At 48.7% G+C, this 23,782-nt stretch overlaps 1 protein-coding gene across 1 annotated transcript in view; it reads right to left on the reverse strand.

The window, feature by feature from the left end:
• The window catches only part of LOC111873532 (protein Skeletor, isoforms B/C), an 86,185-nt gene that overhangs the window by 20,584 nt on the left and 41,819 nt on the right, over window positions 1-23,782 (reverse strand). Inside the window, exons 2-4 of the mRNA XM_023868314.2 lie at window positions 21,892-22,041; window positions 21,511-21,592; window positions 11,242-11,353 (exon numbers count right to left, since the gene is read on the reverse strand). Of these exons, the coding sequence (XP_023724082.1) occupies window positions 11,242-11,353; window positions 21,511-21,592; window positions 21,892-22,041 (344 nt within the window). The remainder of the gene's footprint in view (window positions 1-11,241; window positions 11,354-21,510; window positions 21,593-21,891; window positions 22,042-23,782) is intronic.

Here is a 23,782-nt window from a genome sequence, read left to right on the forward strand (position 1 = left end):
TTAACCCTCTGAAGCCTGATTCAAAGTCAAGGTCAACTTACGACCGACGGTCGGTCGGCCAGTCTCTCTTGTGCCAAGCACCCATCTGGAGCCCAAAGATAAGATTTTTGTTACTGTCAGACACTTGCGGGTTTGTTGATGCGGGGCGCTCTCACTGACAAGAGGACGGATCTTTCGTTTACAACTGCTGCTGGCCCTCGCCAACGCAGTCATTCTCGGGTCCGAGTCCCGCTAGACTCATGACTGTATTTATATGTCTCAAATTCGTGACCCCCCGCCTGGAGGGCCAGATCCTCGTGTTTGTATGTCCCCGGAACAAAGTGGCCCAATGTACTGCCTTTTCCTTTCCTGGGACTCTCAGGGCGAGGGTGGAGGTGTTCGAACCCGCCTCCAGACAGGTCTGTGACTTGACTGGTTCTGGTTATATCACTTCGGCACGGACTTCTGAAGCCTGAGTCAGAGTCAGTGTCAGAGTAAGAGTTACTTTACGACTGGCGGTTTACCGTCAATTCGTTTTGGCGATTTTTGCAACTTCCCCTTGCGGTCATAGTCCCTATGTAACAACCTCTCTCAGAAGAGGATATGAACAGGCTTGGCCTTTCGGCAAGTGTACGTAACGCACAGATAGCGTGTTACTGAAATTCTTGCTTTTGTACAAGCCCTCTGTCAGTACAGGCTTTGCAAAGCTGATCGTGTCTGTCTTACTTATCTTATGCAGCTTAGTCACTTGAACGATAGTAAGCTTGACCACCGCCAAGTTTAAGCTTCTTATATTTCCTTTGTCCTCACAGGAAACACACAGCGTTTCCATAACAACGGCTGGTCGTTTAATGTTGTTTAGGGAAACAGCCGCAGTTTACTGTGAGAACCATATGGAACACATAAATACACTCTGTGGGCAGAATGCAGAGTTTTCTTAATGTCAAAGAAAGTGGTACATATAGTTACTACTGCGCTTTAAATGTTAACTGATTTCGTCAGCGTCCCTGGAACAAATAATCCTCCTCGATTCAGACAATAACAAATAGCGGAGAATACAGAAATCCGCCATGATGGATTGGCCCGGATGCAAATGTATAAAGGCTGATACGGCTAGAGAGAAGGAGCCGCGGTAGCTCAGTCGGTACAGCTACTGGCTACGCGCTGAACGACTGAGGGGTCGGAGTTCGAGTCCCTGTAGGGTCAAGAACCTTTTCTCCACGTCCAAACCGGCTCTGGGGTCCACTCAACTTTCTATCCAATGGGTACCGGGGGTAAAGCGGCAGAGACGTGAAGCTGACCACTCACCTCCAACCTATGCCGAGGTCAGGAAAATGTGGATCTATACATCCACTCCCCACACGCCTTCATGGCGTAGTGCTTAATTAGTTAAGCAAAGAGACAACTTTACTTTTTTTACTTACACCTAGAGTGATTTGAACCTGTGGTCCCAGGCAGCCCGAAACGCACGCCCAGAGGGACTGAGCCCCACGGCCCAACAGCCCAACAGCTTTGTTACTAAAGAAAAATGCCCTTAAAATGTTTTAGTTCCTTCAGAAACTAATTCAGCTGAAATCCCTTCACATTAAGACCTTGTGTTATGACACCGTGTAGTCTGGTAAGGAGGTTAACAACTCATGCTATACTATGCTTTAGTTAAGGCATACTCAGAGAGACCAGTGTCCCCTCTCGTCCAGGAAGAGGCCCAATTCCCATTCCAAAATACGTAAGTGATTTTGGTAAGTTAAAAAGGTAAAGTTGCCCCTGTGCTTAACTAATTCAGCACTACTCCATGAAGGCGTATGGGGAGCGGATGTATAGATCCACGTTTTCTTGACCTCGGTAGTAGTTGGAGGTGAGTAGTCAGTTGCCCGCCTCGCGCGCTTTACCCCCCGGTACCCATTTGACAGGAGGCTAGGTGGGCCCCAGAGCCGGTCTGGACGACATGGAGAAGAGAATATACTTGATCCTACCGGGATTAGAACTCTGATCCCTTGGCCGTCCAGCCCGTAGTCGTTCGCTATACCGACTGAGCGATTCCGGCTTCCAAGTGGTCTTGGAACAAAGGAAAAATGTGATCATGGGTCCCGAAACCAAGGATGACTGTGCTGTCGAGGACCAGCAGCGAGTTACTGCTCTTCTTCTCAACCGATATCCAATTATACGTGACAGGGAGACAGACTGAGCTGGTCTTGCTGAGCGCGTGGGAGTTGCGAGAAACTAGCTTAATTACAGCCAACGCATATGCCGAAACGTCCATTGTGCTGAGGAATTTATCGTTTAATTTGACACTGTGATGCAGGAAGACTAGTGACAGTGGGAGTAACGCATTCACAGGAACACTGCAATGGGGAAACTCGGTACAATATCTTCTCACACATCTCTCCCGCTGTCTGTAACAGAGACTGAACTGGATGTATCCGTTCCTCCGCAAGGACACGGTTCATATCCCTGTTAGTGCCACAGAATTCAATGGCCAAATCTTTAGAGAAGGAATAACACTGAAATTAGGCAGTCAAAGTGTATTCGTCCAGTTAAATAAAATATTCAAATCGGACCCCAAAACTCTACCGCAGCACTTGCAGATCGCTTTAACAGCAGGGCCACCGTACATATTGGTAAGGGTACGGAGTACGCCTCAAAATAACTTTGAATCAAGTTCATAATTTCACAACTATTCATTATGTCCATTTTAATATGGGGGCAGGCGGTAGCGTAGTTGATTGAGGCACCATGCTACAAGCATGTAGGTCGCGGGTTCGATTCCAGAGTTTTAAATTTGCCTAACCTTTCCAGCCGCAATATGGCCCCAGGGTTTAATCAGCCTCTAACAGAAATGAGTATCAGGAATTTTTATGGGGTTAAAGGGCGGCCGACCAACCGGCGCGTAGGGCTGACAACCTCACCGCCATCTGTGAGCCGATTGTCTAAAAAATGTGGGAGCCTCGACGTCTCACAACCATATAGGTCTCCACGGCCTGTTACAGGGATGTATTTAATTTTTACCTTTTTAATATTATCCTCGAACCAACGTCTAGGTCCCCTTCAGTTTCTCCAACCAAAATCCCATAGCTCTGTACACTGCTCATCTCTCATGCGTGCTACAAATCCCGCCAATTTCATCATACTTACCTGATAACGCTAATAATGACTTAAGTGATATGACGCCGTACACTCCGATAGAATATCACCACTTCGAGGGAACATACAGCTTCCATCTTCAGAGTCAACGTGTAGCTAAGTAAGGAGAGAACTTCTGATTCAAATGATAACTTCAACAGGTCCAGATGCGAGGGTCAGCAGCCGTCGCGCTGTCTGTGGGCGTCTTCTTAATCAGGGTCATCAGGCGGAGGGCCCTTGGTGTCTCTCTCAGAGCCACAGGTTCCTAGGGCTTTTCATTTGCGCCGAGTTGCCCGCCGCTACTTGAGCCCTTTGTGCGTCGCGTCGCTCTGCCGGGACCATCACCATAGCGGTCCTTCCGAGACAACAGCAGACCGAATTCGGGGAATACCCGGAGCCATTCGCTTCACAGCCCCTTTACTCGTCCTGTCTCCCTTTGTATACACGTAACTTCATGGAGCTGAGCCCGTCTTCAGAAGCCGACAGTTGTGCAGCTACTTATGAACCTCCCAGCGTTCTATGGAACCCGAGGGTTCGTTACCGTGTTCACAAGAGCCCTCCACTGGTCCTTGCCCGAGTTATATCGATCCAATCCATGCCATCCGATGCTATCTCTCTAAGCTTCATTTTAATATTATTCACTCACCTACGTCTTGGTTTTCCAAGTGGGGGTTTCAGGTTGTTTATCCAAAGAAGCCGCCCAAGTCCGAGGCCCTTTGTGACATTTCGTAAGAAGATTATTTTTTTCGGTGAGTTGTTAGCCACACGCCCATCCCCCAAGCTGGATGACCACCCCTTGTCGGGTGTTCACGACTGTTTTCAATATATTCGCAGCTATCCTCCACATCTGGAGGCCGTCTCCGCCATCCGGGACGCGCCGTGCCGCGGTGACAAGAGTTTCCAAATGCGCAAAGATTTAAATTGTACAAAAATTTAATTTGATATTTTGTGCTCCGTGTGTGTAACATTTGGTACCTGTCGGTAAGGCAAGGGGATACAGGCTAAGGCGTCCCTAAGAACAGGGCGCTAAGGAGAATATTCGGACCTGAGGGGCAGGAAGCAGCATATACAATGCACAGGAATATCTGAAAATAAGGGACGCCCGTAACTTGAAGGCATCTTGCAGAAGCAGAGCGTCAGGTGTGCAGCGCATTCAGGATAGGGACACGTGGCGGGCTCTTGCGACAAGAGTAAGTAACTTTCGTGTGATGCAAGAACAAAAGAATTCTTGTTTCTGTAATTGTTTTTGGTTCTTCACTTAACGCCCCTGTCAGTATGCAGCATGCACAGCGTCGAGGGGAATTCTTGACCAGCTGGGTGACCATCAGCTCCCTCGTGCTCCGTGAGGCAGCTGAAGCAGGTGAAGTGCCGCTGGGCTGTGACTGGCTGAAGGTGCGTCCAGCCAGCGAATCTGTCTGGGTGTCCGGGTGCCACTGACCACCGGCAGTTCCACAAGTTTGCATCACTTCTGCATAGCCTGGCAGCCAGTCAACGCGTGTTCTTTCTTCCCTCACTAACGAGCAGTTCCATATCTGCTTTCTGCACGGTTGCGCCAGGGGTAGGAGACACAATAAGGGTGGTCAATAGCCCGAAGAGAATGAATCAGGAAATAAGGGTGAGATTGTATGCAGTGGGTGGTTTAAGCGTGTCATGTGAAGGGGAGGGCCCTGTTTATTACTATTATTGCAATCTTGTACCATGTAACGCATTGCCACAATATTCGCAGGGTGGAGGGCCCTAAAGCTGAGGGTGGAACAGTATTATGAAATCATTATAGGGAATCTCTCTGAAATATTTTGAAATTCTTTATCCTACAACAGCGGCTCCTAAACTGTGTCTGAAACATGTTTGAGGTGACGTCATCATCACTCAGCGCAGTATGTCGTTATGCCGCAATTAAAAGTCAGTAGAACCCATCTGCAACATAGCGTGGGAAGCCAAATCGCCATTTCTGGCGATCACACAGGACGTTTCCTCCATGAAGCTGCCTACTCAATGTGTGACGTAATCGACAAGATATTTCAGACACACTATAGCAGATGGTGTGATACCAGACTATAGAAAACTATGACAAAACTGACACTTGAAACATTGACTGGTTCTATATCACTGAGACCGACTGAACACATTACACGACCCCTCGACACATGAATATGGCATCCTCAGCTGTGAGTGCCGCCTTAAAGTCACGCCTAGCTTCACTCATCCTAAATAAGGCTGCCAACTACACGTAACAGGAGAACAAAATATTGCGCATTCTTAAGTTAACAAACGGTAAAAAGTGAATATCGTACTTTCGTTCCTGAAGTCACGTGAACAGCTTCAATGAAATGACTTCCGCCACTAATTTTCTTCGCAGTTTCTTCGCGTTTTTGACTTTAACTTTGTACAGAATTTCACTTGACTTCCCGTCCAATAATGACAGGGGAATCAAATGACTTCTAGATACGACAATAATTTTGTATTAGCAACAATTAAACATCGAGATTAATGAACGTGTCAATTAAAAATAATTTATCACTTTGTGTAGTGTGTATAGCTTTGCAAAAATAGGTTAGAGATGAAAGTTATTGTGAAAACCTGAACCTATCAGTTTCATAATTTCGTTCACGGAAACATCTGGCTTTCAAGTATTTGTAAGCCACTTTAGACTAATTCCATTCGTTGCCGTTTGAGTTGGATAGCGGATTTACATGAGACGCGGCTGATTTCGGAAACCGCTAATGAATAAGTTTTATTCATTTATATAATACACAAACTGGCCTTTCCCATGTTCTACCGCGTCCCTATGAGGGATCACCCAAAAATATTACGAAATGTTCTCCGTACTCTAACGGATATGTACGGTAGCCATGTGCCAATATTCCAGTAGAATTTTTTGGTACGATTCGAGTCCTCGACTCCCACTCACTTTCTCGTTTAGGCAGTATGTACTGTGATGCTGATAGGGAAGCGAATGTCCCGGACGAAGACCGGGTACTTCTGCTTGTATACATCAATCTCCATTGTCTGTTACATGATATAATTTTAAATTTCGTCTCTGATTGAAATAGAGCGCTGAAGTTTTGCGGAACCCTTAAGAGGCGGAACTGTCTCTTGGAACTGAAACAAGTGTCACTGAATATTTCGGAATGATGGAGCGCAATTCTATTGTTGTGAGCCACCACTCGCGGTGAGGAGCAGGGGAGGGGGGTGGGGTGAGGGGGGGGGAGTTAATTGCTGCCGCATTCGCATGCTAATTTCAAGGACTGACGTTACCGCTCTTGTACACGTCAGCGCCAGCCATGTCATCACAATTACAGCCAGCCTGCAGGTCCCGAGATCGAGACCAAGTTCTACCGCAACGCTTGCGCGTCGCTGCCGAACATATTTGTAAGAGTATGGAGTAGATTTCGCAATTTTTAGGTGTTCTCTACTAGGTCCGCGCTACGAAGCAGAAAACAGAAGAGATAAATTTTTATATACTTCTCTGTTAGACTTCGAGGGAAACGAGTTGTGAAGGTTTGGATTGGATTTATCTGGCTCACGACAGGGTCCAGTTGCGCGCTCTTGTGATCACGGAAATGAACATTCGGGTTGCACAAAACGCGGAGAATTCCTGACAAGTTAGGGACTATCAGCTTCTTAACAAGAGCCCTGCAGAGATCGCCAGAGCTGCTGCATCTGCTGCGATACGAACCCCGTCCCTGGCCCTGGGCGGGCGAGCACGTCCAGTGCTGAGTAAAAGGTTTGGACGTCGGTTGGCGCACTGCAAATCTGACGACTGCATTGGTTGCCATGGCGACGCCACATGCCCCATGCTGAAAACATTGTCCTAGGCCGCAGCAACTTATTGTCCCCATCTGAAGGACAAACGTCACAGAAATACGGATCGTAACCGCAGCAAATCCTATTTTTAATTCAAACTCTCACTCCAGAAGAAATAACAATAACAACGCAAAAGCGCACGCGTCCATACTGGCGTCGTTCCGTTTAAATCAGTTTCTGTGTAAGAGAAAAGTTAATCATCTGTATTATAAAGCACCAATATTGTCTGAAACCTCTGTTGTCATGGTGACTGTACAAGGTCACAGGTCACCCACGGCAGGACAGTTAGCTCACCGTGGCGTGCTGAATTCTGTCCATATAGAATGAATTTATGTGTTCCGTATGGTTCTCACAATAAACAGCGACTGTTTCCCTAAACAGCATTAACCGGTCGGAGAGAGAGAGCGAAGAAATGGGGGTGGTAGTGAGAGACACTACATGGGGGGGTAAGAAACTATATCACCGATTTTGAAGGTTCCCAGGCAGTGCCCGCTTGTCCTTCTGGTAAAGATAGAGCATATGATCGGATTTTGTTTTATTTTTTTTTTTTTGCTAACGTTGGGAGGGCTATATTAAGGCGAAATTTTGGTGTTAACAACGGGAGGGCTGCATGTGAGGCATGCAGTGCAACGTGGAATTTGGGTACCAACTCAGCATTTGCTCTAGTACCGAGGAAAACCACGGAAAACCTTGGTCGAGCGGGCCGGTCTCAGGACCTTCCGGATGCAAAGTGACTTCTAGCCAGCAGTCCGGCTTAAATACGCGAACCCTAACATTAGACCCTGTGTGTCCTGTTCCTCTATTTTAAAAAAGTTTACATGTGTGTTTCTACAGTTTTTTTTTTTGCATACTTTGGATGAGCAGCAAACATTAATCGGTTGGGCTTTGTAGTGGAGACGTAATGTGTTTCCTGCGAGGTACGGACTGGATTGCTATATACACACATTCTGCCCACGCAGTGTATTTGTGTGTCCCGTGTGGTTCTCACACTAAACGGTGACTGTTTCCCTAAACAGCATTAACCGGTTGGGCTTTTTTATGGAGATGGAGTGTTTCCTGTGAGGTACGGACTGGAATCTTATGTATTATTAGGTGAACTATTCACGTTCAGCCCTTTCGATATTGATATCTACATTAACTCCGATCCTGCACAGTAAAGCCCCCGCCCAACTTCTCTCCTCTACTCATATCCAAGTCCAGTTCCTGACGTTTTACCTTCTTCATTTCCTAGAGCTTTAGCCTGTCTAAAAACGTGCCTCTACCAGAAGGACAAGCGGGCACTGCCTGGGAACCTTCAAACCAGGAAAATGTTTCCATCCTCCCCCTTCCCAAATGTAGCGTCTGACTTTTTCTTCTTTCTTCTTCTCTCTCGGGCTAAAAATGGTTACTGCCGCTGAATCAACTGTACACTTCACTTGATTTCGAATGAGATGGGAGAACGAGTCTTCCATTGAACTTTGGAATGTCGTGAGCAATGTTTAGGTTCATTGCTAACCCCTCTTCTTGATTGGTATTTGCGTCAGACAGAAACAAAGCTGCATAAAATGACTGCTGAAACGTAGAGCTAAAGAATACCGAAACCCAGGGAGACCTCGGGAAATGCAGAAAGCAGAGGCCTGACTGTCTGCGCCATGAGGAGGTGGGAAAGGAGAAAAGGAATATGGTCAGACTCATCTGGAGGGTCTGGGAAATACCACGAAATGCTGATAACTCGAGCTCCGCCCGATATTAAAACCGTTACACCTGTGTTAACCTGCTCGATTTTTTTTTTTGTTGAAAGGCGGCGTAAGGATCTGAACCGCGATTTACCATCCTGTAGCCCGTCACTTTACCGACTGAGCTGTCGCTTCCTAATTGGAAGCAGTGTGTTGCAGGATGCCACTTTGAGGCGCAACATTGGCCCACAGCGTGGAGCCTCCCCTTGCAGGAACATGCCATAAAAACGCAGTGTATCGAGTTACTCAGATTTAAGGACTGCGGGGTGGAGCGTGGGGAGAGTTGAAAGGAAACTAAAAGAGATTTAGGAAATTGGTGTCGGAAAAGAGCAATAAAATATAGCCTACAGTGCACCCCCTCCCCCCCCGTTCCTTTGCCAGCACCTTGCAAGATTAACAGTGTTCCGTGCCGCGCTGAATGGGGCGACACTGAGCGGCAGAATTACCACTTTGAGCCTATGGAACGTGCACTGCAGACGATATCCTCTGTTCGTCTGCAGCAGCCTACGTCACACAAGTCAGACCATGACGGACTTACTGAGGGCACTTGTCCGGAGCGACTGAGGAACAGCACACAACATTTGCCAGGATATACGGCGTCCCTTCTAGATTCCAAGGGAGCAACACCCGAGTTTGGCACGCGGAAGCCCTGTCGGACGCCAACAGGGCGGTTGGCCCGGAAGCGAGCGCAAGCACGCGCGGTGTCCGCCACCAGAGTGCAGGGCGGGCTAATCATTCGGAAATGCGAAAAAATAAAGGAAAACTAAAACTGTGAACGCCGTTCTTTATATAGGAAAAAAAAATTAAAAAATGGGGGAGGGGCTAAGATATGTTCGCTAAGCTGACGGGGCGACATTATGTAGAGTCTGGAAACCGCTGATATGAGGCTCAGTGAAATCTTCTTGCACGTTTGAAAGCTTCAAGTCAAAGTCAGGTTACGACCGACGGTCGGTCAGCCACTCAGTCTTGGTGTCAAGCCCCCAAGACAAGATTTTTGTTACTATTAGACAGTTGCGGTTTTTTAAGTCTCAGCCTGTCGGTTAAACTGCTGCTGGCCTTCGCCAGCACAGTCATTGCTTGCTTCGGTCTGCTCGAGACCCATGGCCAAGGTTTTGATTCCCCCCTAGACATGTACGTGTTTCGAAATGGGGCCTCATCTTCGACGGGGGAGGGGTCGGTCTTTCTATATAGCCGCTACGTTTGTTCTGAAGTTAATTTGATATATAAGATTCGAGGCTTTCACGGCGGTGACTATGAAGAAAGCAGACTGTCTGCTTTTACCGGTTCTCACGGTCTCTTTGCTTGCAGATTCTTATATATTTTTTCTTCTACCCTGAAGATGGAGGCGATACGTTCCTCCGAAACGTCGGTTAACACCACATATACACGGTGCCAAATCCCAGAAGACTGCTTTCTTCATAATTTGATATAGTTAAACATTCAGTCCGTACCTCACAGGAAACACATTATGTCTTCATAACAAAGCCTTGAGGAAAGAGTCGCTGTTTATTGTGAGAACCATACGGAACACAGATACACTGTTTGTTGCAGCAGGCGGTAAATAACCTGTGGCCCGTACACTACAACAGTGACAACGCATCAAGCTGTTCACAAGACCCGAAACCACTGGCGTTTCACACTACGCCATGTGCAGGGTGAAAGTGATAGCGCCCAACCCCGCATCAGCGGTAGGCAGTCCATTTCTTTAATCGACCCCTAAGTTCCAATGCGATAAGGGGTGGCAGGGGCTCATTCAGTGGAGGGAGGGTGAAAGCTTTTGGCCAGTGTGGGCACCCAGATAACATCCACACAGGATCGCGTTCAGGGGAGACTCGCAACACACTCCAATACGATTGGAGGTACCTGCGGTCGAGTCTTGGGCTCCCAGCAGCACGGCTAAGCCTCCTTACTCGTAGCATCGGAGGAGAAGTGTGTTTCCTGTGAGGTACGAACTGAATCACTATATATCATTTAGATGTGCTGCTGGCTAGAAGTCAGTATGTGCAAACCGGAAGCCCTGCGACTGGCCATCTCGACACGGGTTCTCGTGGTTTTCCTCTGTCTCCAAGCGAACGCTGAGATGGTTTCCAAGTTCCGAGCTGCTACTGCCTGATTCTCGTGCACCACCCCACCGATTTTAATGCATTTTTATTATTAAACTACTCTGCTGTAAAGGCCACAAAATTATTCCCCCAACCCCCCAAAAATATGCATTTCACCATTACTTTAGGAGATCAAAATCGAGCGATCCCCTGTCTCAAGCCACTGCTTCTTAACCTTAATAATGACTTCAGTTCCCCCTCCCCCGCAATATGGCGTCCGTCACTTTGTCTCTATAGCACGATATAAAACCCCAAATTGTGTTATTACTAAACTCAGCTCGGTCAGTGCGACATGCAACTTTAGGGGAATGAGCTCAGATTGGACATGCAGCGAACTTTGGGCAGACAGTGGACACTCGCGTGAGGCACCTTCGTTTCACGTCTGCCTTGTCTGCATAACCAGGCTCTGAGTCCCACAGTTTGCCAATTCATTTAATTTACGAAATCGAACTTACCGTTAAATAATGCGACTCAGTAACCAATGCTAAAATGTTTGTGTCACTGTACGAGATACGAACCGTGAACCGCCGGCACCAGACGGACAGCCACCGTATGTCTCGAATGCGCTTCCCCATTGGCAGACGCAACACGACGTCACTGTTGTTGAACGCTTTCAGGACGGGCGGGTCCCTGCAAAGAAGAGACAACATCAGTTTGGTGCCTTGCTGTCGTCTGGGATCTGACGCCGTTTAGTCTTGCAGAAGTTTACCAACATGTCTGAAGAACGTAATGTCTCCATCCTCAGGGCGAGCAAGCAACAGGCGATCCTGAGTAAACTTCTACACATCTTCACGGTGCCACATTCAAGAATATACCCGTCACAATTACCGCCATTAGAACCCCACGTGTGTAGCCAATGATTAGTTTAGATGAAAACGGTTTAACTCGTAAGTTATTATGAGTTAAAACCATTTTAACCATACAAACCATATCAGCAGCATAAGCAGTATGACCATGCAGGAGACAAGAATTGCATACAACATTTGTAAAAAACAAATAAGGAAAGAGACCATTTGGAAGGCCTAAGCGTAGATGGTAAGGTAAAGTTGTTCCTGTGCATAACTAATTAAGCAATACGCCATGAAGGCGTATGGGGGGGTGGATGTATAGATCCATACTTCCTTGACCTCGGCACTAGCTGGAGGTGAGTGGTCAGCTTCACGCCCCAGTCGATTTACCCCCGGGGAAAGAGCCCCCCGTACCCATTGGATAGGAGGTTGGGTGGGCCCCAGAGACGGTCTTGACGACGTGGAGAACAAAATTCTTGACCTTACTGGGACTCGAACTCCGACCCCTCGGTCGCTAGCGTAGATGATAATAAGATATTAAAAATGTACCACAAATAAACGGTGTGAGGCGATGGTCTGCCCGTAGGCGTGATTCTTCTCTCACGGAGAAATCAGCTAGTTCGCGCATGCGCAGTGTCGGCTGCTCGGTTCAGTTGCTCGCGGCAGTCAGGGTGCCTCTGCCCAAATGCTGTTACAGTTAATCTCACAAAACGCCACGAGCACGGGTGTTCAGAACTTGTTGAGCACGCCCACGCCTCAGCACGTTACCTTCCTTCCTCTTGGAAATGATTTACATGATAACTCGGGGGGAGGGGAGGAGACTGAGTACAGTGTGACGTCCTAACCTTGACCATGGGTTGCGCGCAGAGAGCGAAGTATCGTGCAGTTAGTGAAGAAACCGCAAGTAATGCAATAGAACTGAGTAACGTGACTTGCTCACCTACATGTATACTGTATATTGACGAACTCGAATCCCAGTGCGCACGCATTCAGCTGACGGCGGCCACGCCTGAATAGTGAGACTGTAGACTGTAGCTGTTATTAGACACTGTGTGTCGGCGAGTGGGTGGGTGTGTGTGTGGGCGTTCATTCTTCTGCACCAAGAGTGTAGCACCGTGAAGTAGGTGGAAGAACATTAAATGAAGCTTCCCTTTAACATGATGTTAAACATAACTGGACACTACGAGGCCAGATAATTGCATCTGCTCTGGACACACAAGCGAAGCGGCCTTTCTTCCTGCATTCCTGTTCCTTGTTTATCTACGATTTATTTAGCGGTGGGATAGCTCAGTCAGCATAGTCACACAGGCTACTGGCTGGAGAGCAGAGAGATCGAGGTTCACATCCCGAAAGGGAGAACAGGGTTTCTCTCCACAGCATTCAGACTGGGTCTGGGGCCCATTCAAACTCCAATCAAATTGGTACCGTGGTTTCTATCTGCGGGGATAATGCGACCGGGGCGTGAAGCTGTGCCACCGCCATCCACCGCCGAGGTCAATGTGTACAGCTATGCCTCCAGTTCCCCCATACGTCTTCATGGAGTGGGGACACCTTCAACTGCGCTGTCAGTAACTGAAGACTGTTAGGATGACAGTGAATGGAAGGAAATGTGTGTGTGGGGGGGGGGACTGAAGAAACTCGCGGAATCCTTAAGTCAGGATATCCGCGAAGACGTCAGAGGGGCGGTATCGGTTCGGTTCGGTCCGCCCGTGGCGTGGAGCCCCGCTGAAATGTTCAGAGCGGATCGATATTCTACGCCACGCGAGACTTCCTTACAGTGAACAGAGGATTTCAGCTGTGAGTGTGTTCATGGGACGGCTCACCCCTCCCCTTCATATCAGTCTGCTTGACGCCCCGGACGGCGCCCTGCGTCCTACACCGACGCGCGTAGACGCAGCGTCTAACACAGAACGCTGTTACAGCACGCCTCGTACCACTGAAGGGTTGTGATGCAATTTGGCTCAGCACTTTAAAACGCAATGGTAACTGTACGTACCACCTGCTTCAACATTCATAAATTCTGTATTTTGCCCACACAGTGTATTTATGTGACATAGACTGAGGGTGTTGAGGAGAATATTTGGACCGAAGAGGGATGAAGTGACAGGTTGGAGAAAACTGCATAATGAGGAGCTTCATAACTTGTACTCTTCTCCAAGTATAATTAGAATGATCAAGTCAAGGAGGAGGAGGTGGGAAAGGACATGTAGCACAAATGGTGGATATAGGATATTGGTGGGAAAACCAGAAAGAAAGAGACCACGGGGAAGACCAAGACGTAGACGGATGGTTAACATTAAAATAGATCTTAGAGTGGGTGGTATGTTCTGGCTCGGGATAGGGACCAGCAGAGGGCTGTTATGAACAAGGTAATGAACTTCTTAGTTCCATTAAATGTTGGGAAGTTCTTCAGTAGTTTGCGACTGGCGACTTGTCAAGGACACGGCTCCATGTCATTCTCGCGACGGACAGCGACTGTTTCCCTACACTGAATTAACCGGCTGATATTTGTAATAGAGTGAGTGTGTTTTCTATGAAATGGGAACTGCGTTCTTAAAAGCTATTTACACGAACGCCAGGCTTCAGGGGTTGGGACACAGTTACGAAGTGTTTATGCAACCACTTCAAACATCGATGCGACATGTCTGCAACTGGAGCAGACGCATGGTGGCGTGGGTCCCGAGGGGTTCATTGTCATGTTCACAAAAGCCCGCCAACGGTCCCTACCTTGAGCCAGATGAATCCAATTTCTTTCAGATGCATTTTAATATTATCCTCCCTTCTACACATACATGGTCTCACAAACATCTTGAATGCATTTGTCATTTGCATGTCTCGCTCATGTTATCACTTGCGCTTTGTACGAAAATTATATTTGGTGATTTGTTAGCGTATATTGGAAGGGGGGGGGAGTTGGAGTGGCTGAGGCATCTCGTAAGAGGGGGAGGGGGAACAACGTTGAGATGTGTGAAAGATGATGAGAATGATTTACGAGAACTGAAGGTGCGAGGCGAATAACAGGGGAGAGACATACATTTGGCGCAAATGAGACAGGACTGCAGAGCTACAGAGACAGTAAGTTAATAAGGAAGGAAGGAGTGCAAGTTATGAAGCTCCTCACAGTGTAATTTTCTCCAACTCGTCTCACTTCCATGTGAATTCCTCGGCGCGCTGTTCAGACACTGGTACGAGGAAGCGACTGTACATGGCATGTAAAAACCTGGCTCGCTCCGGCCTGACAATCATCCCCACTGATCCGCGTGCCTCCAAGCCCGAGCTCATGTGATTCCATTTGAGGGGGAGCGAGTGAGTTTATCGGATTCGCGGAGGAGAACAAGTGCCGACATGTTTCTGCTCATTGTCAGCTGATTTATTCGATACATAAACAGCCTGCCTGCCGTCTTCCCACAGGGGAGCCCCCCGAGTCACCTGTCCTCCCCGCCGGCGTCTGACAGTGCGATCCACATCTCCTTCAGGAGCACAGAATATTTTGTGACGCCGTGTAGTCCGATAGAGAAGTTCAACGTTTCGGAGGAATATAACTCCCCTGTCTTCAGGATCAAACAGTAAGCCAACAAATGAGGTAAGAACCACGGCTGTACGTGGTTTACTCTTCGACCCTGAAGACGGAAGCAGTACGTTCCTCCATTACGTCTGATAACCTTTACCGGACTGCACGGCGTCACATTCCAGAAGGGAACGTCACACACCTGGTCCCTCAGGCCAAGGAAAGATACAGTTGCAGGATGTCCGAGATCGGGGTACTTTGCACCTGAGTGAGGGCAGAGGAAGTGAAGGGGCGGGCGGGGAGGTGTAGGAAGGTGAGGTCAGTGGCGCAGACGGGAGCTTCAGTCACAAAACCCGAAGACAACAGGCCACTTGATAGACGTAGGCGGAAAGATACTATTAAAATGGTAATTCATTACATCACTGACGCAATAAACAGTCACTTAATGATTTTTCTACTGCTGTCCACTATTTTCCTTTTCTCAAAATGTAAATTGGGACAAATGCAACAAGACCGTAAAGCTGGAGCCCCCACCCAAATTCACGCAGTCTCCACAGGCGTTCTCTATTTCGGAAGTGGCGCTAGTATCGCTCCCACCTCATAAGTTCGCCCCCATTATACTAACGATTGAATGAAACTGGGGTGGCCATCAATGACAACAGTCATATCAGGTTTAATGAAAATCCACAGAGCGGTTACAGAATTCGGACAGACGGACAGAAACAGAGAGACAGTGCTTCTAGCACAGTACACTTTGACCTGACCACAGAGTGTAGAAACATCAGGGAAAACGTGGCGCCTGCTGCGCCAGCACCATCTACTTCACAGGGCAGAAATGCGCAGCCGCAACACAGCCATCTTGTCTTCCCATGTTCGACTCCTATTATGCATGACGAGGGCCTTACAGCGGTGAAGCCGTGCACCGGCAGTTCGGGGCAACTTACTGCCTCCATCTTCACGGTCGAGCAAGGAGTAAGCCACGTAAGCTGTATGAAACAAAAAGGTAGAAAGTAGGGGTCTGTCTGTTTCTTCCCGGGCGCTTGTCTACTTCGACCATGCGGATGGAAGCGATATATTGTTCCGAAACGTAGGCAAACTCTTATCGGTCTTCATCTCATTCTATTTAATCTATTTAAGATTTCTGCACTTTCGTGCCTTCACGTTACCGTCTCAGCTGCTGCCATCAGCTACACACAAACCACAGACTTGGGCTGCGGACCACAGAGGACAGAACATTTCCGTGTTTGTGTGTGGGTCGGAATATCCCCCCCCCCGCCCCCGTCCATTTCTCAGAGAAGCTCTCACCCTTGATTAGAGACGAAACAATTACAAAGCCGTTCCGGGCCCGTCCCCCGTCTCGAGCGTCCGAGGCACACGACACAACAGCGGTGTGCAACCAGGGGTCGGTCGAGCTTGCTAATTACGCTCCTTGGGTTGTGCTAACGTGTATCTGTGCGTGTGGCGTTTGTGGTTTCTTATTTACCATTTCAAGCACAGTGGTAATTATACGTGCCACTTGCTATAACATTAGGCTGTGTCCATATTAGCGAGCTTCGAGCCGAACCCTATCGCGAGCTTTAAACACGTCCATAGTTGGCAAACACAACTGCGAGCCGCATGGAAAGTTATAACATGAGCTCGCGACTGAGCTCGGTTTGTAGCTTGGCTCGAACCTCGGCTCGCGAATGTGGACACAGCTTTATGGAGCTCTGCATTCTGCCCAGAGTGTATCTGTGTGTTCCGTATGGTTCTCACAATAAACAGCGACTGTTTCCCTAAACAGCATTAATCGGTTGGAGAGAGAGAGAGAGAGCGAAGAAATGGGGGTGGTAGTGAGAGACACTACATGGGGGGGTAAGAAACTATATCACCGATTTTGATGGTTCCCAGGCAGTGCCCGCTTGTCCTTCTGGTAAAGATAGAGCATATGATCGGATTTTTTTAATAATAAATAATAAATAAACAACGACTGTTTCCCCAAAGAGCATTAACCGGTTGGGCTCTGTAGTGGTGACGTAATGTGTTTCCTGTGAGGTACGGGCTGGATTGCTATATATTCTGCCCACACAGTGTATCTGTGTTTTGTTTTTGTTTTTGCTATCGTTGGGAGGGCTATATTAAGGCGAAATTTTGATGTTAACAACGGGAGGGCTGCATGTGAGGCATGCAGTGCAACGTGGAATTGGGTACCAACTCAGCATTTGCTCTAGTACCGAGGAAAACCACGGAAAACCTTGGTCGAGCTGGCCGGTCTCAGGACCTTCCGGATACAAAGTGACTTCTAGCCAGCAGTCCGGCTTAAATACGCGAACCCTAACAAAAATCCGATCATATGCTCTATCTTTACCAGAAGGACAAGCGGGCACTGCCTGGGAACCTTCAAAATCTGAGATATAGTTTCTTTCCCCCCCCCGCCCCCAATGTAGTGTCTCACTACGACCACCACTTCTTCTTCTCTTTCTCTCTCTCTCTCTCTGTATCTGTGTGTTCCGTATGGTTCTCACAATAAACAGCGACTGTTTCCCTAAACAGCATTAACCGGTTGGGCTCTGTAGTGGTGACGTAATGTGTTTCCTGTGAGGTACGGACTGAATTTATAAGTCTTACTGTTTCTAACCGTTTTAACGGTTTCACTTGCTCACTGGCCTTATCAGAAGAACGAGGGGGCGAATCCTGGCAACCTTTTAACAAAATGGTGGTCTTTCTCCCTTCACACAGCAAAGCGTCTCCCACGTTTATCATGACTTTTCACTTCCACTTACTCTTCTACTATACTTGTGACCTCTCTCTCTCTCTCCTTCACACTATAAAACACAAATAACTAAGTGACATCTGCATCTTCTGCCAGGCAGAACTAGGGGAGATACTCATGTTGGACCCAGTACTAATGCCACGTGACAACTGTACCGACAATTGCAGCAAGACTGCAGACAATTCGTGCTGAATAATAAACCCAAGGAGGCCCTCATTTGACCCCTAGCTCCATATTTACCCAGCTACCGGCCGGGGTGCATGTGTGTCAATCGTACGGACATCGCCATGCTATGCAAACAGACTGGTCGGTCTCAGAGCGGCCAAGCTTGTCGAGAGATTCCTCGCCATTTCACGGACCCGCAGGTCTCATTACGTTCGCAAAAGCCACCACTGATCCCTATCCAGTGCCAGTTGATTCCATTTCATATCCTTACACGCCATTAATTATTATCCATTTCAATATTATCTCCACGGGATGAGGCTTTCTTGGACCGTGAGCGTATGCGAGTAGGGCTGTATTTAGAACACGAAATTCTAAACGCTTCAGGACAGCACATCCTAGCAGCTGCGATTACAACGTGTCCTCTCACTCACCGACAGGAGACTTGAAGGTCTTCAGCGGAGCATTATCGTCTGTCAGCTCCCGGCAGAGGGTAGAACCTATTATCTTCTAATTTAAAGCTTTTAACTTGAAGACTTCATCCCCATTTTACCCCCTGCTTGAACAAACCCCCTTCAGAACGTGGACTGTACTAAAACGAATTCCACTTTCAATGACTGAGGAAATGGGGGGGGGGGTCGCCCTGTCAGCTAAATCCAGTTCCTCAATCTCCCTCAATCCAGACACCACATGGGCTCCCGGCGTAGCGGGCCTCACGCTGTTTGCGGGAACTCGGGAACCCGTCTCACTAACTGCGTTCCCACTGTGGCGACGGCGGCCCGGGTTCGAGCCCCGGTCAGGTCATGCGGGGTGTGCTGGACAGCGTGGCGCTGGGGCAGGTTTTCTTCGGGAACTTCGGTTTCCCCCGCCAATTCTCATTCCACCGACTGCTCCACACTCGTCTACAATCCGGGGCCGGTACAGTGGGCCAGTTAGTGGCCTCAGTCTCACCCCACCCCAGGAAAGTCAACTGAACTACTAACTGGCTGCAACACAGAAGCCGAGCGTCGCTCAGCTGTTCAAGAAATTCCCAGAAATTTATGGAACTCGAAGATCTTTCACCGTGTTCACAAGATCCCGCTGCTGGACTATATCATGGGCCGGTTTAATCCACTCCAGAATTCCACACCATATTTCTTTAAGCTCCATCGTATGAACTGTCTAAAATATTGTCACGTGTGGGGGAGGGGGTTGTTCGTGACTTCTAAGGCAGGTTTTGGATTGGATGATTGGATTTATTGACACCTTATACAATCACAAAACTCGGTACTACAGGCAATGCAGCGCTGTCACTGATCTACACGCTACAGTTCACCGGTGCACACGCACTAGGGTTCTCAGTCTTCACTAGTCGCATCCTGGCAACGGACTTAGTCTCACTGTAACTTCAAATCAGTCGTGAAGTTTTCTTTGCACAGTCTAATTCATTTCTTCTCAGTCACCTTCGAGTGCCATCTCCAGAACTCGACCCAACTCTCGAAAACTCTTTATAACTCTCTTTATAACACCTCGGCACGGACCAAGCAGAAAACACAGCCTCTGTATTGTCAAGAAAGCTTATTTACTAATCGGCTGCCTAGCAATGAACGTCCTATTGTTGCTCGCGTACGCTTCTGCGGAATGTATTTACCGAGTCGTTGCCTAGCAATGTATCTCTACGTCACAACGTGACGCAGATTACGCGACAGCTTGGGTAGGCCCTGTAGACACGTCACAGATGTTGCCGGGACTGTACGCGCTTGCCCGGAGCCCCCACAATGCGGTGGATATTGCCAGCACTGGATCTCTCGAGAGGCAGTAAATCGGGTTTTTGTAAAATCAGCCCTGTATGAGCCGCGGCCTTTGTTGGGGGAAGAAAAGACTCGAGTGCGCGAGGCGAAGGATAAGTCCGGAAATGGAGGCCCATAACGGGGGGTGGGGTGGATAAAGCGACGGCAGGGGAGCTGATCAGCCCAGTATTGTTGTGTCATCGTGCGGCAATTATTGGCAACCGGAAGCGAAGGGCGCTGCCGGGAACCGGCGTCAGCAAGCGCGTCCGCGTATAACTGAGTCGCAAAATACACTGCAGTTATGAGGTTACGTGTCATCACGACAGCCGTTCGTATTATTTGTCCGCAGTGGAGCCACACAGCGACGGCTTCAGGAACTGAAGCACCAGGACAGCGTCTGACATAGGTCACTTTTGCACTCTAGAACCGGTTGTGATTGCCTAGCAACGCGATTAAGGACGGAGAGGAGTGGAGAGTGAGAGAGAGCAGGATAACGTTATGTGAAAGGATTTCTCTCTCCTCAAGCTGTGTGTTCACTTTTCGGAACTCCTTGCGAGAGATAAAGAGCTTGCAATAATTACATGTCCGTCCTCTTGTTCTGCGAATCTCGGATTGCAAGTGCGGATGGAAGGACATTGCACGAATTTAACACAGGACCAGGTTCGTGCCGTTAGGCCCTGGCTTCTCACCGCAGAGCCTCGGGTTCACTTCCAGGTGACTTCGTGTGGGATTTGTGGTGGAAATCACGGGTTTCTCGCCGTTCATTCCGTTTTCCCCCGCTAGTCATCATTCCACCATTGCTCCATACCCATTTATCACCGCCCCCTGAGCTGTGCGGTAGCCCTGACCACGGAGCACAGTATCACTTCCTCGTTCGTTAAACTGGGGGCTTCACCTCTGACCCGGGGCTTGGCACGACTCAAACAGCCACTATCCCTACTTTATGTGTACCACAAGTGAAAAGTCGTCAGTTACACTGAGGCAGACACGTCGTAACCAGAGCTGCAACACGAGACCAAATAGAAGCCATCAATATGGATGGTCGAATGGAGGTGTAGCTCCATGTACTCTTAAATTTGGCGCGAGGAGAAGAGTGGTCAGCTTCGCGCTCCGGCCCCTTTTTCCTCGGCACACACTGAACAAGGGGCTGCATACTGGCCAGGGCCGGTCTCGATGACGTCACGGGCAACATATCCCTCCCCCCCCACACACAGGGAATCGAAACACGTTGGTCCATGCTGTAGCCACAGAATGTACTAGTTAAGCTAATTGTTTGGGGAACTTCCTGAAATCATGAAAATCCATGACTAATTTGTCTGTCGGCAGGGTATTGAACTGGGGACCTACCAAGTAGCTTCGGATCAAAGAATGTTAACATAGCTCAAGAATACGGTCATCTCCACTGAAGAAGGAGACAGCAGGTTCCTCCGAAACGTTGGTGCCTATGCTCATGCCATGTTGATCTGATCGCTCGCTGTTCCCGCTTGTAGGTCCCGTGGCACACCGAAACCACAACTGTAGCTCAGTCACTATAGTGACTAGGCTAATGGCTCGACGACCGGGGAATGGAGTTCGATTCCAAGCTGGAACAAGAGCTCATCATCTCCAAATCGTCCAGACCAGCCCTGGGACCCACCCAGCCTCCACTCCAATGGGTACCAGGGGCTCTGTTTCTCTGGAGTAAAGCAGAAGGAACGTGAAGCTGACTACTCACCTCAAAAGAGTGCCGAGTTCAAGAATGGGTGGAGCTATACATCCACTCTCTCATGCGGCGTGTTGCATTTAGCTGTATTGCAACCACTACTCACCTCCCTTTGTAGTCCTCAGGGTAAGGGACGATGTAACCTTCAGGGGAGGGCCTCGTGCTGTTGCCAACCCAGAAGAAAGCATCTGCAGAAGAGAAGAGGCGCGGTCACACACAGACAAGTACAAGTGCACTTACCGAAGCGTTACATCAAATAATGACTGGATCAGTAACATTAAACACATACATAAGTAAGTAAATAGATGCACGCAAATAGCGGACCTGCGTACTGAACGTGAAACCTGCATAGCATGTTGCATTTGAGGCTGTTTTCGGGGATGTGACACCGTCTGGTCCGGTAGAAATTCACTGAGGTTTCGGAGGAACACACTGCCTCCGGCTTCAGGGGGCGTCGGACAGAAGCTAGGCCTCACATCCCACTCACCTGGGCCTGTCCCGTCGTAGTTGAAGCCCTTGATGAATATGGTGCTCTCGTCAACCGCGTACGCCGTTCCCTTGATCTTGTGTGCGTATTCTTGCAACGTCCCTATCAGCTTCCCGAAGTACGGCGTTGCCGAGTTGCGACCAGCGGAACCTGCAAGACAACATGCACAATAGAGAAATCTTGTCTCTGCCGGGAAAGGAGCCCGTAGCCTGTCGCTACGGCATGTAGCACGCAAGAAGTTGCGCTGTGTAGCTTCGAAGGGTTGGATGGCAGACGAACGGGACGTAATCTGGATCCAGGTATTATTCCGGCACTTGCCTGGTAGGGACTGCGGTAAACCGTGATACTGCTACACTAACACTGCTCGCAACTGAAGCCAGATCTTTATGCCGCTTCTGCAGTAAAGGCGTTTCGACTCCTGGGGTATCTGTTTCTCAGTATTCAATTGATTGGTTAAGACTCGTTGTGTGTGCGGGTTGTCGTGTTTACGGGCAAAGTGTGCGGACAGACAGGCAGACAAGTTCCTCCGTATTGCTTTCTGTGTGATTACATAACCTCACTTCTCTAACTAAAGCACATCATGTGCTTATTTACTTGTTGGAATGAACATCACTATCGTCTAGGATTTGACGCCATATTGTCTGGTAGAAATTTACCGACGTTTCGTAGGTACATACTGCCTACGTCTTCAGTGTCTAAAAGTGGACGCAGCAAGCAGAACACAGTCCTGGAGATGGAGGCAGTATTTTCCTCCGAAACGTTAGTAAATTTCTACCAGACCATACGGCGACAGTCAGCACCATGTGCCGTCAGCATCTCGGAAGATACTGCGTCGGCTGGTTTTGGTTCTTAGTGAATACCGAAGTGACAGGGATCTGGAAGGAAGCGCTCGTGCCCTAACTGAACGTGCTCTCCAGACGTCTGCGTCGAGGGACCGACGGAAGCCAGGACAGTCGGTGCCCGGCCGAGATTTATATTCTGGAGGTTGCTGGGTCGAGTCAGAGGCGTTAACTCTGGACGTAACTGTTCGATCCCTGCGCTTAATTAAGCACCACGTCATGAAGACGAATGGTGGAGTGGAGGTATAGCTCCACGCATTCTGAACCTCGGCACTAGATGGATGTGAGTGGTTAGCTTCACGCCCCTGCCCCTTTACCTCAGGGTAAAGAGCCCCCGATGCCCATTTCATAGGCTGGGTGGACCCCAGGGCCGATCTGGACGCTGTGGAACAGAGAAAATTTATTTCCCACACCAGGAATCGAACACCGATTCTTCGGTAGTCCACGCCGTAGCATTGTCCCTATTCTGACTGAGCTGACCCGATTCCTACATTTGCCTCATACAAAGCAAAATTAATTTCGGCCCCCAGCCTGAGTACAGAACAGCAGATAAAAGGTAAGGTTGAACCTGCGCTTAACTAATTAAGCAAAATTCCATGAAGACGTATGGAGGAGTCGAGGTATAGATCCGCGTCTTCTTGACCTCAGCACCAGTTGGGGTGAGTCGTCAGCTTCAAATCCCGGTTGCTTTACCCCCAGTATCCACTGGCACCAAGTTCAATAAAGTTGTGACCCGCAGTTTCGCAGAGGAAGTACAGGGACCGAGCAGGCTGGCGCAACGGTCACGCCCTAGACTCGCGTTCGGGAGATGCAGTACCCGAATCTCGGGCGCTGTACCTTCAATCATGATTTTTCTCAGTCTCTCCAACCAAAGGTTGGGGGATAATACCTCGATTAGGCGCCGACCGCCTCCTTCCAGATCCTTCAAGCTCAGCGTTCATCCAGCATCCAGCATCCTACCTGCTAACAACGTCGTAACACCCCTTCCCATTATGCGCTCATATTATGGAGTTATCCAATATTATCTAATTGAAAGGGGAATGAAATGCTGA

Source organism: Cryptotermes secundus, unplaced genomic scaffold, assembly GCF_002891405.2.
Source record: "Cryptotermes secundus unplaced genomic scaffold, Csec_1.0 scaffold395, whole genome shotgun sequence".
In the NCBI taxonomy this organism is placed as follows: domain Eukaryota; kingdom Metazoa; phylum Arthropoda; class Insecta; order Blattodea; family Kalotermitidae; genus Cryptotermes; species Cryptotermes secundus.